Source organism: Pterocles gutturalis, unplaced genomic scaffold (assembly GCF_000699245.1).
Source record: "Pterocles gutturalis isolate BGI_N339 unplaced genomic scaffold, ASM69924v1 scaffold21691, whole genome shotgun sequence".
In the NCBI taxonomy this organism is placed as follows: domain Eukaryota; kingdom Metazoa; phylum Chordata; class Aves; order Pterocliformes; family Pteroclidae; genus Pterocles; species Pterocles gutturalis.
Window position 1 is genome coordinate 45,419 of NW_010100962.1, and position 15,281 is coordinate 60,699.

Below are 15,281 nucleotides of genomic sequence, written 5' to 3' on the forward strand. Positions count from 1 at the left end.
CCCAGAGGACAGCAGGCATTTTAATAGTCCTCTCTGGGGTTCATTGGTTGTGTTGTTTTGTTTTGGAAGCAGATATTTAATGGTCGATTTCATATTTCTGGAAATAATATTTCACAATGGTGTCAAGCTATTTTGATCTGGACTTGCTTCAAGCAAACTGTGAAAACTAAAGCTAACCTAAGTTCATTTAAAATGGACATTTCTTGCTGTTAGTGGCTGGGTCTTATTTCCATGGCTGAGTAGCTTTTATTTCACACACGTATTTGTAAAATAGATCACATGTAAAGACTGTTGAGCCTGAGACACTTTTGATCTTGTGAATCTGGACAGCTTACGGCTTAGTTGAACAACCAGTGCACTGCTCGTAATTTAAAAGTATCTATTTTCTTCAAGACAGCATTGTAAAATCATTTTCAAATTATATATAAAATACCTAAGAAAGCTGGTATATGAATGAAGCCATGTTTATATTGTGTCTTGGGGGGTTTTTTGTCCATACACTGAGTTCTACTTATGTGACAAACATCCTTTTGGTACATTAAAATTTCATTGAAAAATATCTGTGTAAAGAAACAAAGTGTACTAGTTTTAGTTTGGACTGAGATAGGCGTATGGACTTCAGAAAATACACAGAAGCTTCTCATGGAAGTGTTCTGGCTTGTTCAGCTAAGCAGCCTTTCTTGGTGATGGCCTTGTGCAGTGCTGTTGATCTGAATTAATGAGCATGTTTTTGTTTCATTAATTACATGGAGATCTGCAAACAAGAAAGGAACTGTATATTCCCCTGCTAATTGGTATTCCTTGTTTTACAGTTCACAGCAACCCTATGGATATGCCTGGGAGGGAGCAGAGTGAGGACAGAGACAGTGGTATAGCCAGATCTGGTAATGGCAATTCCATGTGTTAACCCTGGTGACTCCAAAAATATTCAGTAATATTTGTCGCAGAGGTGTCTAGACAACATCAAATGTTTTTCCTGTGCTGAAATGTGGTTGTTTTGTTATATGTAGCATTAATGCATACCGACATGTGTACGTACAAGTGTTGTAGGCGTCGAGGGTGTTCCATGAGGAACCTCACAGAGCCAATCTGACCAGCAGTGCCATTTATTAAAGCCCAAAGCAAGACAAATTAAATATTGAAATGAGTTTGCAGCATTTCTTAATGATATTTGTTGTCATCTCCTTTTGAAACGGAGGAGGATGGTAATGTTAAAACATAAATTCGCCTCCACAACACCTCTCCTCCCCCCAAATTCAGGATATTGGGCGCTTAGGGTCAGGATTGGAAAGGCTGGTAAAGGATGTGATGAATGTTACTTCTTTCCACAAAGAATTTCTTTCCCAGTACTCGGGGTTGATGAGCAAGGTGCAGCCTGTGTGTTGCCTATTATGTAAAGCTGCAGGACTGTCCCACCCTTGTAGTGCTTGTATGTCTTGTTAATGTTCCTATAAACCGGTTATTTTTAGATAAGAAACAGAGATAAGCAGAAGAGAAGGCACTTGAGAAGCAACACCAGTTTATCTTGAGGGGCTTTGTTTAGTTGCTGGTATTGCTTTCCATGTGCTCTTTCTTCTTAGAGAGATTTTTATTTATCTCTCTTATTATTGCAGCATCTCTTAGCAGTCTGCTCATCACTCCGTTTCCATCTCCGGGCTCTTCGTTTAACAAAAGCTGTGCTAGCAGTTACCAGCGGCGTTGGCGTCGCAGCCAGACTACCAGCTTGGAGAATGGGGTCTTCCCTCGATGGTGAGCTGGGAATGAAGATGCTGGGTGCTGTCCATAAAATTCCCACCGTTGTCAGCTTGAATTCTGCTCTTGCATATGTACATCTGCTCTGGCTGTTGCTTTCTGGGGGGGAATTTACAGAGGTGTAAGTCAGGCTGCACTTCAACGCCTGATCTTTTTTAGTATCTGTTTTCTCCATGGCATTCATTGTTTTGCACTAACTAGAAAGCCTGCAGCAAAATGTAAACCTGTAGGCTGTACTTCTGAGGATAAGAAGCCCTAAAATCCTACTCAAAACAAAAATTCTTGGCAGGGGTAGGAGAGAACTAGAATACGGTATTCTTATCCCACAAACACTTTGAATTTGGTTTCAGCTTTTGCGATTGCAGGATCAATTAATGGTCGCTTGTAAAAAATTGCAAAGCGGATGTTATCAAAGGTGGTGATTTGACAACGCATGCAAACAAGAGGTGTTTGTTGAAGTTAAATGTTCAAGAATTGAGTGAGACAGGAAAGCAAGGTACAACTTTAAGCAGTGGATCGCATTAACTTTCTATTTTCTCTGTGCTTCAAGGTCCATGGACGAAAGCTTTAACTTGTCAGATGACAGCTCTGGTCCTAGCCCAGGAATCGTTAGGAAGAAAAAGATAGCAATTGGAGTTATTTTTTCACTCTCAAGAGATGAAGATGAGAACAACAAATTTAATGAGTTTTTCTTCTCCCACTTTCCTCTTTTTGAGAGTCACATGAACAAACTGAAGAGTGCAATAGAACAGGTAAACACAGTCTCTCTTGATCCTTGCACTTGTACTGCTGCTGTATGTTCCCACCAGCCCGGTCAGATTTAATTCTGAACTCTTGTTACTAGTTTACAAAAGTGGGATCAACTTGCCGTTGGGTATTGGAATTGCACCAAAGAGCTTTGCTCCACAACGTCTTTGATGCTGTTCCTTACTGTTAGTAAAAGCACAGTGCAGGGGGAGGACAGGGCATGCTGCATTCTGCTGCAGGGATTGCTGAAAGCTGCAACAGTCCCTGGGCTGTGCGAGATCCCAGCAAGCCCTGGCTCAGCCAAGGGGGAAAGGTGCTTTTAGGGCCACCTCCTGCCTCCCTGCTTCACTGTATCTGAGTCTAGTGGATCGCAGGGTAAGAACCTATCTCCAGTCTGCTCCAGACTGTAAATAAATACAGAGTTTTTTTTATTTCCCTTCATTTTACCCCCTGATTCTGATGTGTAGGAAGTTTTCAAAGATTGACATTTCAAATGTGCAGTTAGATTTGCTTCAAATTTCTCTCCTAGGAGATACTTAGTGGTTACTTTGCCACTGCAATGAAAACTTTGACCCCTTTTATGCCTTGAATGATGAAAAGCACAGAAGAAGGAGAGGCTGCGAATGCGTGTCCCTCACCTATCTTTCCTCAAATATCAAAGTTGGCACTCATACCATCTCACTTAAAAAAAAAAAATTATTTGCATGACCAGTTGCATGAAAGATAAAGGCAAACACATGACTGTGTTTTCCGTTTTCTGTGTTTCTGTAGCTATGTGTTGCTTATCTGTTTAATGATTGTTTTCAAGGCTATGAAAATGAGTCGCAGATCAGCTGATGCCAGTCAGCGGAGTTTGGCATATAACAGAATTGTTGATGCCCTTAATGAATTCAGGTGAGCAGTTTGTCTCCTGTCTTTTGTGTCTGTTTCTTCAAAAGAACTCAGGTCTGTTTTAGAAGGATCTTCTTAGTGCAGGATAACGAACTTACAATCTGTAAAGTCTTTTGAAGAAGCGAGTACAATAAAGGTATTGGCGACAGCAAGATGCTGTTATCTATTTGTGTTTTTAGATTTTGCCAAGTGTGTATATCCATCAGGGCTTGATGCAAACCGGACATAGATGATCAAATTTTTCTGTGCTTTAGGTAGTAATGAGCTCCCAGCAACCTCTTAAATTATCTATTATGGCCCATTGAGAGGGGGAAAAGAACTGCAAAGCCATTTTAGGGAAATTCTCCTCTAGTGTATATTTTCCTGATACGTGAGCAAAGGAAGACCTTTACCCTGCCTGAAATTCTGCTCTAAAGGTGTTTGAGATAACCAGCTCTAAGGAGGAGGACTCTTTTTCACCAAGTACAATGCAGCACTGTAATTTCTTGCTATCAGTACCGGCAGAGCAGCTCTATTCAACAGTTAATACCCAAAGTAACGCAGATAAGCACATCCCTGGCGTTTAACTCTGTTTCCTTTCCATAGTTTAAGTCATGGGGAGGGAATTAAGATGAAATCCGTGTGTTTCAAGTGATTCATCTCCTCTCAGATGGGAGTGGCAGGGTGCTTCCTTTTACAACCACTGTGGAGCTACTTCTTAGAGACATTATAGAAAACAGTGCTCTGATATTGTAAAAAGAAAATCCTGACATCAGGATGGATTTTACCAAACAGTGAGGGATCGTGAGGGCTCACTCATTGTTTTACAGTTCCACTTACTACCTGAATGCCATGGATTAGGTGGCGTTGCAGGCTGAAGGCACAGTATATTTTAAAATTTGTATTATTTTTGAGAACCTTACCTCCAGGCAGTTGTGAGGCAGAGCAGAGGATACGTTTGGTAGGGACAGGAGGCAGGGAAGAGAGAGCACGTGGGCCTGCGGTGAGAGGTGGATGGATAAACAGTGCCAAGAGAGGGAGCAGAGGGAGCTCGTGACTGCTGGGAGCCAAGACGAGTTCAGCAGCTCTGAGCAGCCGTGGTGGTTCCTCCGCTACCCCAGCTCTGCCTCTCCTCCCCGTTCTCACCCAGGGCCGTTTCTCTGCATTCCCACCCCCTGATAACACCATCTCCCCAGCTGTTTTCCCGACATTTTCCCCCAAACATCCCCCCTCAAGATACATCAGCGGACTTTGCCTGTTCTCCTTTGTCCTTCCAAGTTAAACAGTTCCAGAGTGGTGGGGAGGGGCACGTATCCTGCGTCAAACGTGGGAAAAATAACCCTGAAAACACGGGCCACATCCCCTTTGCCAGCTTTTTTTTCCTCCTGGGAGGGAAGCTCAGCGGTGCTGAGCTGGGATGGGATGAGGAAGGCTGCTCTTGGGAGGCTGAGGAGGAAAATACCGTCCCAGCGGCCATGGGAGGATTGGTACTCTGCTCCTGAGCTCTGCAGGACAGGATCATTCACATGACACGGCCATTGCGTAACCAGCACTGGAAGCATGTGTCTAACTACCAGTTTTATGCAGAGGTTTCCATGGTGATATAAATATTACTCTTTAATAGTGTAAGGAGGTAAATTAAATCCAGTTTAATTTCATATAAATGAATTTCCTGAGGCAGCAGACTTTGGCAATTCTGTGGGTTTGGTTTTTTTTTTTTTTTTGAGTGCATTTGGAGGCGTGCAGCAGCTGTGCCCCCAGCCGGGCAAGGTCCTCCTGCCTCCGTGGTGTCTCAGGGTGGCAATGGGTGCTGGCATCGAGAAGAGCCTTTCTGTAACATGCAGGAGCCACTTGCTTTTCAAAGTAATGCAATATGTGTTTAGTAAGAAAAAAAAAAAAAGCGTATTTTAATACTGAAGGCTGGATGCAAAGATGCTTTGGCAGAGGTTCAGCAAACCCATTTAGGCCACTATTATCTCTTTAGGCGTCTGCTTTCCCACTGAAGTCATGGGGAAGTCAGGAGCCCGGAGTCCTTTTGTGAACCTGAGACTTGTGTTGATTCCTGCCCTCTTAGCAAATTCTGCTAGAGGGAAGGAGGGTGCTGACTCCAGTGGGTTGGTGTTTCTAAAACGTAATCTTGGGCTGGTTTAACTCATTGCAGTCTCTTTTTTTTAATTATTATTATTATTTTTAAACCCCAGACTTTCAGAGGTTCTCAAGCATCGCTGATGTGCACTCCTCTGATACGAATACCCTCCGATCCTGGGGCTTGGGGGGCTGGCTGCATGCTGCTGTGCTGATCAGAGCAGGGAGGAGGGAGGGGGACTGTCATTACCGCAGCCCCCTGCCACCCAGAAGTCCCCCTCTGCAGGGAAGGTGCTGTGGCTGTAGGTCAGCCTGCAGGCAGGGTTATTGCAAAGGAGCTGGCTGCAGGGTCAGCCAAGCATTTATAGGCATTTACCTGCCTGTATGGGGGGGGCTGGGGGGAGAAGAGAAGGCAGCAAAGCAGACCCCTTCCTTTGCTCTTGCCATCCTGGGAAAAACAAAGCTGCCTTCTCTGAAAGACCCAGGCTGCTTCTGCAAGCTGATGCTATTGATCAATTTGCCATCAGTTTGGTGCCCAGCTCCACGTCTGCCATTGCTTCATTATTCACTTTACAGCAATTTTTGAGTTGCTAAAGCACTGATGGATTTAGTTATTAACACTTGTCTTAGAGGCTTAAAACTCTCTTCAGATGTCAGCTGTGCAGACACATGACTTACGAAATAAGCTTCTGTACTTGCATAAACATTTCGGCTCCCCCGGTCCCTGGGGCCAGTGCCGCACATTGATAATACAGATTATGCGTCTGACTAATACCTGGGTGGCGAATACGCAGACTGGCAAGGAAACACTGAACAGCAAAGCCTAGGGAAACACCTCTCTCTGCTTTCTGGCGGCCAAATTTGATCCGATTTTATGCCAGTAATTTTTAAGCAGCTTATGCTGCAGTGAACTGAGCAGTGCATTTTGCTCAGCCGGCCCCTGTGCCAGCACGGGCACCGGAGTCGCATGGGGTCCCTGCGGGGGGGAGCCCCGCTCCTGCGCTCATTGCAGCAATTACTGCCTTTGGGTTCTTTCTCTTTTTTAAGGAAAAATTGTCTTTGGAAGGAAGGAATGAGGATAGGGAGGAAATGCATGTGAATTAAGCTTTATAAACCACCGATGTTTTTGGAACAATCCGTAAAGAAATGCTAGGATTTGCCATTGTACTGCAAATCCTAAATGGCAGAGCAGCTCCCAGCATGGTGCTGGGGGTCCGAAGGGTTTCCCCTGGGGAGGAAGGGGGCTGCAGAGGGATGCTCTCATCCAGGAGGAGCCATCTGCCTTGTTTGGTTTGTACAGCACCAGGGGAGGACGCCTCGGACTGGTACTAAAATCCAGGACAAAGGCTGGGGAGGTTTGCGGGTGTGTTGGGGCGAGGGGGGAGCAGCACAGCCCCTGACCGCAGCCCCGCGTCTGCAAGCAGCAGGACCGCTCGTCTGGGTGCCATCTGTGCCCGCAGAGCAGACAGACCCCAGGGGGTTTGCAGGAGGGGTTTTGCTCAGGTTTTCATTTTCCTGTGGCTGAGCTGGGCTTTGTTTGGTTTCAGGCTGCTGTTAGATGCGAAGGTGTTTGTGAGGAGCTCCCCCAGCCCCTGCTGCACCCCTTCCTGGTGCCGAGGTGCCCGTAAGCTCCAGAAATATAAATGTAAACAATTTAAAATGTACTGGAGCCCTCAAAAGAACAGAGTCTCATGAACTGAGCTTTCCCCTGCACACGGGTGTGGGATGCTGGTGTGTGTGGGGGGCAGCGAGCGGAGGGGAGGGGGCTGCTGGCTGCAGATAGCCGAGAGGAGGGGTCAATTTGATTTTTAATGGTTGTTCTTTTTTAAATCCGGTTAAATTCCCTGCAGTGTTTTGGATTTTTTTGTTATTGTTGTTGGGGGGGGGATAGTTTGTTTTTTTTGTTTTGCTTTTTTTTTTCATTTTTGTTTTTATTCTTTAACAAATGGAAGGGAGAGCGTTCCCCTCCGTGTTTGCAGAGCTGGAAAGCAGTTAATCCTTGCCCTTGGTTTGTGTGCCATTGCTGCCTGCGCTGGCATGGAGGGTTCCCTGCGCCGCAGTCACATGCCTGCTGGCCGCCGGCCAGGGCAATCTGATCGCTCTCGGAGGAAACACTATCAGTTGCAGATGCAGCCAGGGTTACCAGAATAGTAAATAACGAATCACAAGACTCGGTCTATCTTTTCGACGAAAACAAATATTTTTAATATGCTGGTTTCAGTATAGAAGTAGTTTCTTTTTTCAAAACAGCCAAGCTGCAAGAGGCTTGGCTTTGGTTAGTTTGCATACGAAGGAGAAATATTTTATGTTAAGTTTTGCAGTTTATCTTCAGCTTCTAAGGTCAGCTGTGTCGGGAGGGTGTAAGCTTTGATACTTGTTTTAAGCTTTGAAACTCATCAAGCTTTGAAGTCCTGGACTTGGGGTTTCTTCCTTTCTTTGGGACCCTTTACCATCCACTCCAGTCAATGGGCTGTGAACAGAAAGCTTTCCTTTAATAATCCCACCTCTAGTCCCAGCTCCTACTGCGGAGGCGTGAAACCTCGGTGCCCCAAGAGCACTGGGCTGCTGGAGAGCCTCCGGTCCCCCCCGCGTGCAGCAGTGCCGGTGTCCCCCGGCTGCGTGCCCCACTCCCATCTTACCCAGCAGGGTTGTGCCCAGGTCCGTAACCAGGCTGTGCTTTCCTCCCAAGAGAGGACCAGCAGCACAGGGGAACGTGGAGCAGCTCCGAGGCTGCTCTGAATGGACCCAGCAGCCAGCAAGCCCTCTGGGTGCCACGGGTCTGGGGAGCACAAAGGTAACTTGGTTTTCCCCCTCTCCAGCCCGTTGACTGTTTTCTGTCTTTCCCATCGTGCTTGTGGCAGAGGAGTGTCTGAAAATCCAACCTTTGAGGAGGGTGGAGTGGGTTTTGACTATTGTGAACACACAGGATGGATTTTGTATTTAATGAAGACTGGTAGGAAAAAAAATAACACAGAAAATACCACTGCTTCCCTCACCCCCTTTCTTCTTGAGCAGTCCTGGTGGCTTCAGCATCGTGCAGGTCACCTTTGCTGCCCTTTGGGGAGGTGCTCTGGGGGTCTTGTACAGCTGCTTTCTTCTCTGCCAAATAGCCAGGGAATAATTCTTTCCTCCCCCGAGTGCCCCTCATACTGGCGCTGCTGTGCGCTGCTGTTTTGCTCTCGCTTCCCAGGGAGTTTCACTTTAACCCAAGGAGGACTTGGCAGCTGCTGCTCCCGTGCCTGATGTGCACAGCCATCGCTTCTGGACACCTCTATAAATTTTTAGACCAAGATACGCAGAGAAGATCTTTATAAATCAGGGATGGTAATGGGGATAATGGGATAATGTAAATCTTTGTCTTGTAAAACAAAAGTATCTCCTCTAGAAAAAGGAGTGCATTAGAGAAACTGGAATTGATCAGTAATTTCATTCGCTATTTTAGTTTTTTTCAGGCTACAGTTTTACTGGGGTGAAAATACAGGTTCCCAGAGTGTCATAACACAGGCGTTGTACTTAAACTATAATTTGGTTTAGATTTTAGAGGAGTTTAACAGTAATCTGAGGGGTTTTAGTCTGGTGTTTTACTGCAGAGCCAAAGTTTTAATTGTGCATTTACTGTCCTCTGCGAAGTCACAAAGGATGTGGGTGCGTAATCCTGCAAACCGTGGGGTAGCTTTGGCTCTCATACGCTATATTTAGAGCTAAAGAAGTAACATGGTTCCCTGCTCTACACATCCACACTTCAGTAGGTTTGCCCTGGAGATGCACCAGATTTTAAAGCAAGGAGGAAGTGTAGGTATTTTTATAAGTCAGATACATAAACATGCCCCAGTCAGAAATCAAGCAGAACTATGGAGGGTTTACATGTTTGGAATAATATGGAGAGAAAGGAGGGAGATAACAACAAATAATTAATTTCTTCTCCATTGAGAATAGGGCAGCTCTTGACTCTGGCCAGGGACTGTTGCTGTGCTTGGGGTCAGTTCAGGCAGATGCACGAAGAACCCGTGAGGCTCAGCTCTCTGAGGTGGAAGGGTGAATTCTTACTATTAACGAACACCACGGTTTAGGTAACGGTTGAGGAGAGAAATTTTATTTCTGATAGAAATGACAGCTGGAATGAAATATTGCAGTAAATTCTTTGAGTAGGGATCTCTGCCTTTCATTGTTTTGTTTACTCTTCTGGATTTTTTGGTTTTTGTTTTCTAGAACAACTATTTGCAATCTCTACACCATGCCACGGATTGGGGAGCCCGTCTGGCTTACGATGATGTCGGGGACACCAGAAAAGAACCAGCTTTGCCATCGCTTCATGAAGGAATTCACTTTCTTGATGGAAAATGCTTCTAAAAACCAGTATGGTGGATTTTAGTTTTTAAATTACATGTGTGTTTATGCCTTTTTATTTCAATTTTTTAATCAGTTTTTAAAATCCTGGTAATGAAAAGGCCATCCATAAGTACCTTCTTTTTAACACAAAAAAAAAGAAACAAGAAAGTATCTCATTAAATGCCTGCTTCCCCACAATCCTCCAAGTCTTGGTAGAGGATAAACATTTGAAACATGTCCATAGGAAGCGCGTGATGGGTGTGTATGTCTGGAAGGGGGTGAACAGACCTTATGAAATGCATTAATCTACCTTTCAAAATCAGTTATATGGTGAGCAAGGTTAGACATTCAGTAAGAGCTGTGTCTGTAATACTGTCTCACCGCAAATTGCTATTAAACCTGACTTCTGTAAAATGCCACTAAAGAAATCGTGTGCTTCATTAGTCCTCACCTTTCTGCCCTTGGGACACAGCCGTGAGCGGTTGGTTGTTAAAAATTGAGAAAGAGAATGTTCTTGATAAACTTGAGAAAATCTGATAAATTTACTCTTTTGTCAACACTCCATCCTCTCTCTCCAGGGCATGAACAGGGGAAGTTTTTTAAAGCGTTTGGCTCCATTGAAGTCCTAAAACGAGCACAAACATGTGAAGTTTGAGTGGGAATGGCAGTGGGAGACCAGCTGTTAGCTCCAGGGAAGCTGCTCTGTGCAGGGTGGGGAAGGGGCTGCTGCTCACCATCTTCCAGCCGTGCCCCCAGCTGTGTCATCTTTTCTCTCCCTGAGATGGGAGGGTGACAATTGGTGGTCGGCATGGTCCACCTTCTCCTGCCTCAATGCAATGGGAGAACCTGTAGGGAGTTGTGAGGGGTTCAAATGGATTTCCTGAAAATAATTTTTTCCTGCTGCAATGGGAGCTTTTTCCTGGGATTAGCTCTTTGAGTCCCTGCCATGCTGAGCCCTGTACATCTTGGTTACATTTAAATGGTCATTTGTTTGGGTTTGTTTGCTTGCTTTATTTAAAATACCATGAGGTTTACACTGATGGAAGCAAGAGGAAAACCAAGCCCCATATCCTTTTCAATCCAGTTTTAAATCTCTTTTCCTCCTTTAGCTGTCTCCAGTGAGGAAATGGGGCTAAATTTAAACTGTAGTGTTCCTGATGCTTGTAAACTATTCCAACAGCATTATTTTGAGGCTTGGTGATGTTGGGCTGTTTTCCTCCCCAGGCACCTGAGCCGCTGCAGCGGCCGCCAGCACCATCTGTCGGCATGTGGGAGGCTGTTGGGCTGCGCTTCTGCACGCTCCTCCTGCCAGGAAAAGGCACTTCCCTCCATGGAGCAGAAATCATGCTCTGTCATTACAATAAATCAGATAGTTAACATTTTTCGGAAGGTTTTTCGCCTTACTCGCTTAGCTAGTGAAAACTGGTGTAAGCACAGAGTCTTTCTGGCTGAGCTGCCTTTTATTTATTGGTGGTATTACAGAACTCTGGGGTTTTTATGTTTGCAAAGGAGCAGCCATATGTGCTTAAATTGCAGAACAGTTAGATGAAGGAACATAGCACCTAGCTATTCTACAGGTTTGGTAGCAATAGCCTTCCTTCTCTTCAGCAGTCGGAGATCCTAAGGGTTTGGGGTCTGGGAGTACAGAGGCCACACCACAGTGCCCCTGTTTTCTTACAGTAAAGAAAGTAAGTTGGGTTTTGAGATGTTTTATAACATAAAGCTTGCAAAATAGGAAGTCTCATAATTATTGCCAAACAGAGGAAGTGAAATGCCACAAGTGTAAAATATTTCATCTTACTTTGAAAGTGTGTTCTGAAAAAGAGCTTTGCAGGGGTGGGAGGGAGGATAGAGACCTCCCATCTCCCCCCAGGGAACCCAGACTGAAGGGATGATCTCTGCTGACTTTGTTAGGTTGTTTCGGCAATCCTTGATCCATGTAGTTTAACATCCTGAGTGTGTACCTGGAAAAAAAATGATGAACATTTTGCTTTCAGGTTTTTACCAGCTTTACTGACTGCAGTCCTGACTAACCACTTGGCCTGGGTCCCTACCGTCATGCCGAATGGCCAGCCGCCTATCAGAATCTTCCTGGAAAAGCATTCTTCCCAGAGCGTGGACATGCTGGCCAAAACTCACCCGTACAACCCGCTGTGGGCACAGCTCGGTATGTGGCAAACACCTCTAAACATCCAACAGCTTTACACCGCGGTATGCGCGTGGTGGTTTTTATAGAACCTTGTTGCTTCCTCCCCCCAAGTTAATTTTATTTATTTATTTTTTAATTTTATTAAGCTTAGAGGTGGTCACTGTATTTTTTCATATGCGCTGTAATTTCTTAAGGCATTACAATTTCTAAAATGGCAGCCAAAAAGTAAAGCCCTCTGTAGTCATCTATGGCAGGTCTCCTAAGGTCACCTGCTGTGGTGATGATGGAGGGCTCCAGTCCTCCTCTGGTCCTCTCTCTGTAAGGAACATCAGTTTTTATTTTTTGGGATGCTGGTGTCAGTCAGCCTGCTTCTGGAAAGAGCAAATCAAGGAGATCCATCTTTTGATGAGAAAGGAACATATTCTCAATACAACAGGCAAAGGAGCGACACTGTACAGGAACTCATGACTAGGCAACCCCTTGGGTAAGGTCTCACAGCCTAGTTGATTGAGTAGCTGATCAGACTGTCTTCTAATTGCTGAGTAGAGAAGAGGAGATGAGCTTACTATGCTCTGGTCACATTGTCCTGCTCTGCACACAAACTCTATTGCCATTTGGTTAGGGAAGGGAAAAGAAGGTTTTGCAAGGTTGTCCTATTCAGGGACTTGGCAAGAAGACTTGATTTCCGAGCTCATGGCACTCAAGGGACCCACTGGTGTTAGGCTGGCCTTTGGGGCCTCTTGGATCCCCTATCCCCCCACCTCTGCATTCGTGCAGTGCCCCGATCCCTCCAGAACAACACATGCACAGGCACTTCCCCAGGTTAATCTGGAGTACAGTCCAAACAACCCATCCAACCCATAGTAGAGCTCAAGGAGAGGGAAGAGAAGAAGGTTGGCTTCACCTATGCACCCACCACTGTCACTTTTTGCCCTTGTTCTTGGCAGAGGTTTGTTTCTCCTTACAGCTTTCTCGGTGGGTAAAAGTTCAGCCCAGTTTCCAGACTGTCCAGGGTAATTCGGAGCAGATGCCTCCTCTCTCCCATGGCTATATAAGGAACCCAGGAGACGAGCCTCCCAAGCTAGGCACTGAAGTTAGGTGGTTCAAATACTCCCTAATATGCGAGATCAAATGTCTCCCTGACCAGCGTGTCACCTTACACACGATACCAACAGCATCTTTGGGATTCTCTGCAGTGAAAACAAAATACTGGCATAGCTGTCCTCACTCCTCTGCTTCAGTGTTTTTCCGTTGTAGACCTGGCCTTTGAAAACTGGCCACAACAATTGTCTGTTAGAAGAATAATTTATTTTCAAGATACAAAATAATTGTCTTTTATTTTCTCTTCTAGGTGACCTGTATGGAGCTATTGGATCACCTGTGAGATTAGCGAAAACAGTTGTGGTTGGCAAAAGGCATGACCTGGTACAGAGATTGCTTTATTTCCTTACTTACTTCATCAGATGCTCTGAACTTCAAGAGACGCATCTTCTAGAAAATGGGGAAGATGAAGCCATTGTCATGCCTGGAACTGTTATAACTACCACGCTGGAGAAAGGAGAAGTAGAAGAATCTGAGTATGTGCTTGTCACAATGCACAAGAACAGGGGCAGCTTGCCACTGACGGGGTCTGAAGAAACGAGAACTCCTAACTGTAGCTGTAAATATTGCAAGTGTCCGATTTCCCTTGCACAAAACATTGAAGGTGTTTCACAGCAAGAGAGAGAAGACACTCAAAACACTCCTAAGGTAGAGCTGGAAACTTCTTCAGATGACAATAGAACTATTGTTCCCGATGATTGCCAGGAAGATGCTGTTGATGTTAACCAACCGAGACCCTGCCTGGATGCAAAACTAGAGACCGTGGTGTGCACAGGGTCAGCTTCACCAGAAAAACGTGTAGTGACGGAATCTGGTTTGGAGCCAACATCCAACACGTGGAGGAACGAAGCCTCGCTGGAATCGGGCAACCAGGAGGTCAGCGTACCAAGGTCGCTCAGTATTGCTTTGGAAAAGAAGCCGCCGGATAAGCTCTTCTGCGACACGTTTCCTTGCAGTGCTGCCGAGGCTCAGACAAAGGTGACTTTCCTCATCGGAGATTCCATGTCGCCCGATTCAGACATCGAACTCCGAAGTCAGGCAGTAGTGGAACAAATCGCCAGGCATCACAGCCCACCAGCAACGGAGGAAGGAGTGTCTGCTGATCAGAACTGTGAAGCTAAACAAACTGTTGAGGACCAAAATAGAGACTGTGGGACAGCTGAACCCTTTCCTCAAGTTGCTAGTGAGCATCAGAGCTGGAATCCAAATCCGTACAGCGCCGAGAGCATTAGTCTGTTTGATGAATATTTTACTGATGACAGTTCAATTGAAACCCGGACTATTGATGATATTCCAGGGCAAGCAGCTACAGACCTTGCTCACAACAGTAGTTTAGAGTTTTCTAAAAAGCTGTGTACAAAGACTAGCAAACCACCTAGCGAATTTTGTAAATTTATGGACTCTGTTCGACAAGAGACCTTCAAAAACTGCTTTAATGAGCAGGACCAAAGAGAGAAAATCTCTATTCGTGTCCCCCATGGGGACAGGGAAAACATAGAGAAAAAAGTTGCCCCAGGAATTGATTGGGACATTCCAAGAAATGAGAGTTCAGATAGTGCCCTGGGTGACAGCGAAAGTGAGGATACAGGTCATGATCTAACTAGACCAAGCGGTAACTACTATGGAGGAGAGCAAGAAGACTGGGCAGAAGAATATGAGATTCCTTTCCCTGGGTAAGTACTATTCAGCAGTAACAGAGCCTAAAAAAGATAGAGCCTCTTCTCCGGTCACATGTTCGGAGGAATGTAGCCGAACTTGGCATCAGTGGTTGGAAAAGTGTCTCTTGAGCTTGCTGGTCGTTAAAGAATATAGAGAGATCAGTGGTCTGGAAAAAAAGGTATTACTTGTGCATTGCGATCTTGGCTCGTATCCTTTTCTTCCACAATGGTCAGACTGCAAAAGCTGACTTCAAACTCTTTTTTTTTTTTTTTTTTTAAAAGTGCTTGAATGGAAACTAGAAGAGATAGGACAAATGTGAGAGTGCAGCCTCTCTGTGGGCTGAATTTGGTGTTCACTGTTGTACATCTCTTTGCTATGCCTTTCTTGCAGGTCAAAATTAGTTGAAGTGAACTCTGTCCAGCCCAGTATTGCCAACTTTGGAAGATCCTTACTAGGTGGCTACTGTTCATCTTACGTCCCTGACTTCGTTTTGCAAGGAATAGGAAGTGATGAAAAGCTGCGGCACTGTTTGGTGTCAGATTTGTCTCATGCTGTGCAGGTAATTAAACTATATTTGGTACATGTATTT

At 45.2% G+C, this 15,281-nt stretch overlaps 1 protein-coding gene across 1 annotated transcript in view; it reads left to right on the forward strand.

Moving 5' to 3' along the window:
* FNIP1 (folliculin interacting protein 1) overlaps positions 1–15,281 on the forward strand; it is a 42,330-nt gene that overhangs the window by 23,919 nt on the left and 3,130 nt on the right. Inside the window, exons 8-15 of the mRNA XM_010081740.1 lie at positions 813–884; positions 1,614–1,749; positions 2,303–2,504; positions 3,308–3,393; positions 9,664–9,810; positions 11,781–11,950; positions 13,284–14,706; positions 15,083–15,251. Coding sequence (XP_010080042.1) covers positions 813–884; positions 1,614–1,749; positions 2,303–2,504; positions 3,308–3,393; positions 9,664–9,810; positions 11,781–11,950; positions 13,284–14,706; positions 15,083–15,251 — 2,405 coding nt within the window. The remainder of the gene's footprint in view (positions 1–812; positions 885–1,613; positions 1,750–2,302; positions 2,505–3,307; positions 3,394–9,663; positions 9,811–11,780; positions 11,951–13,283; positions 14,707–15,082; positions 15,252–15,281) is intronic.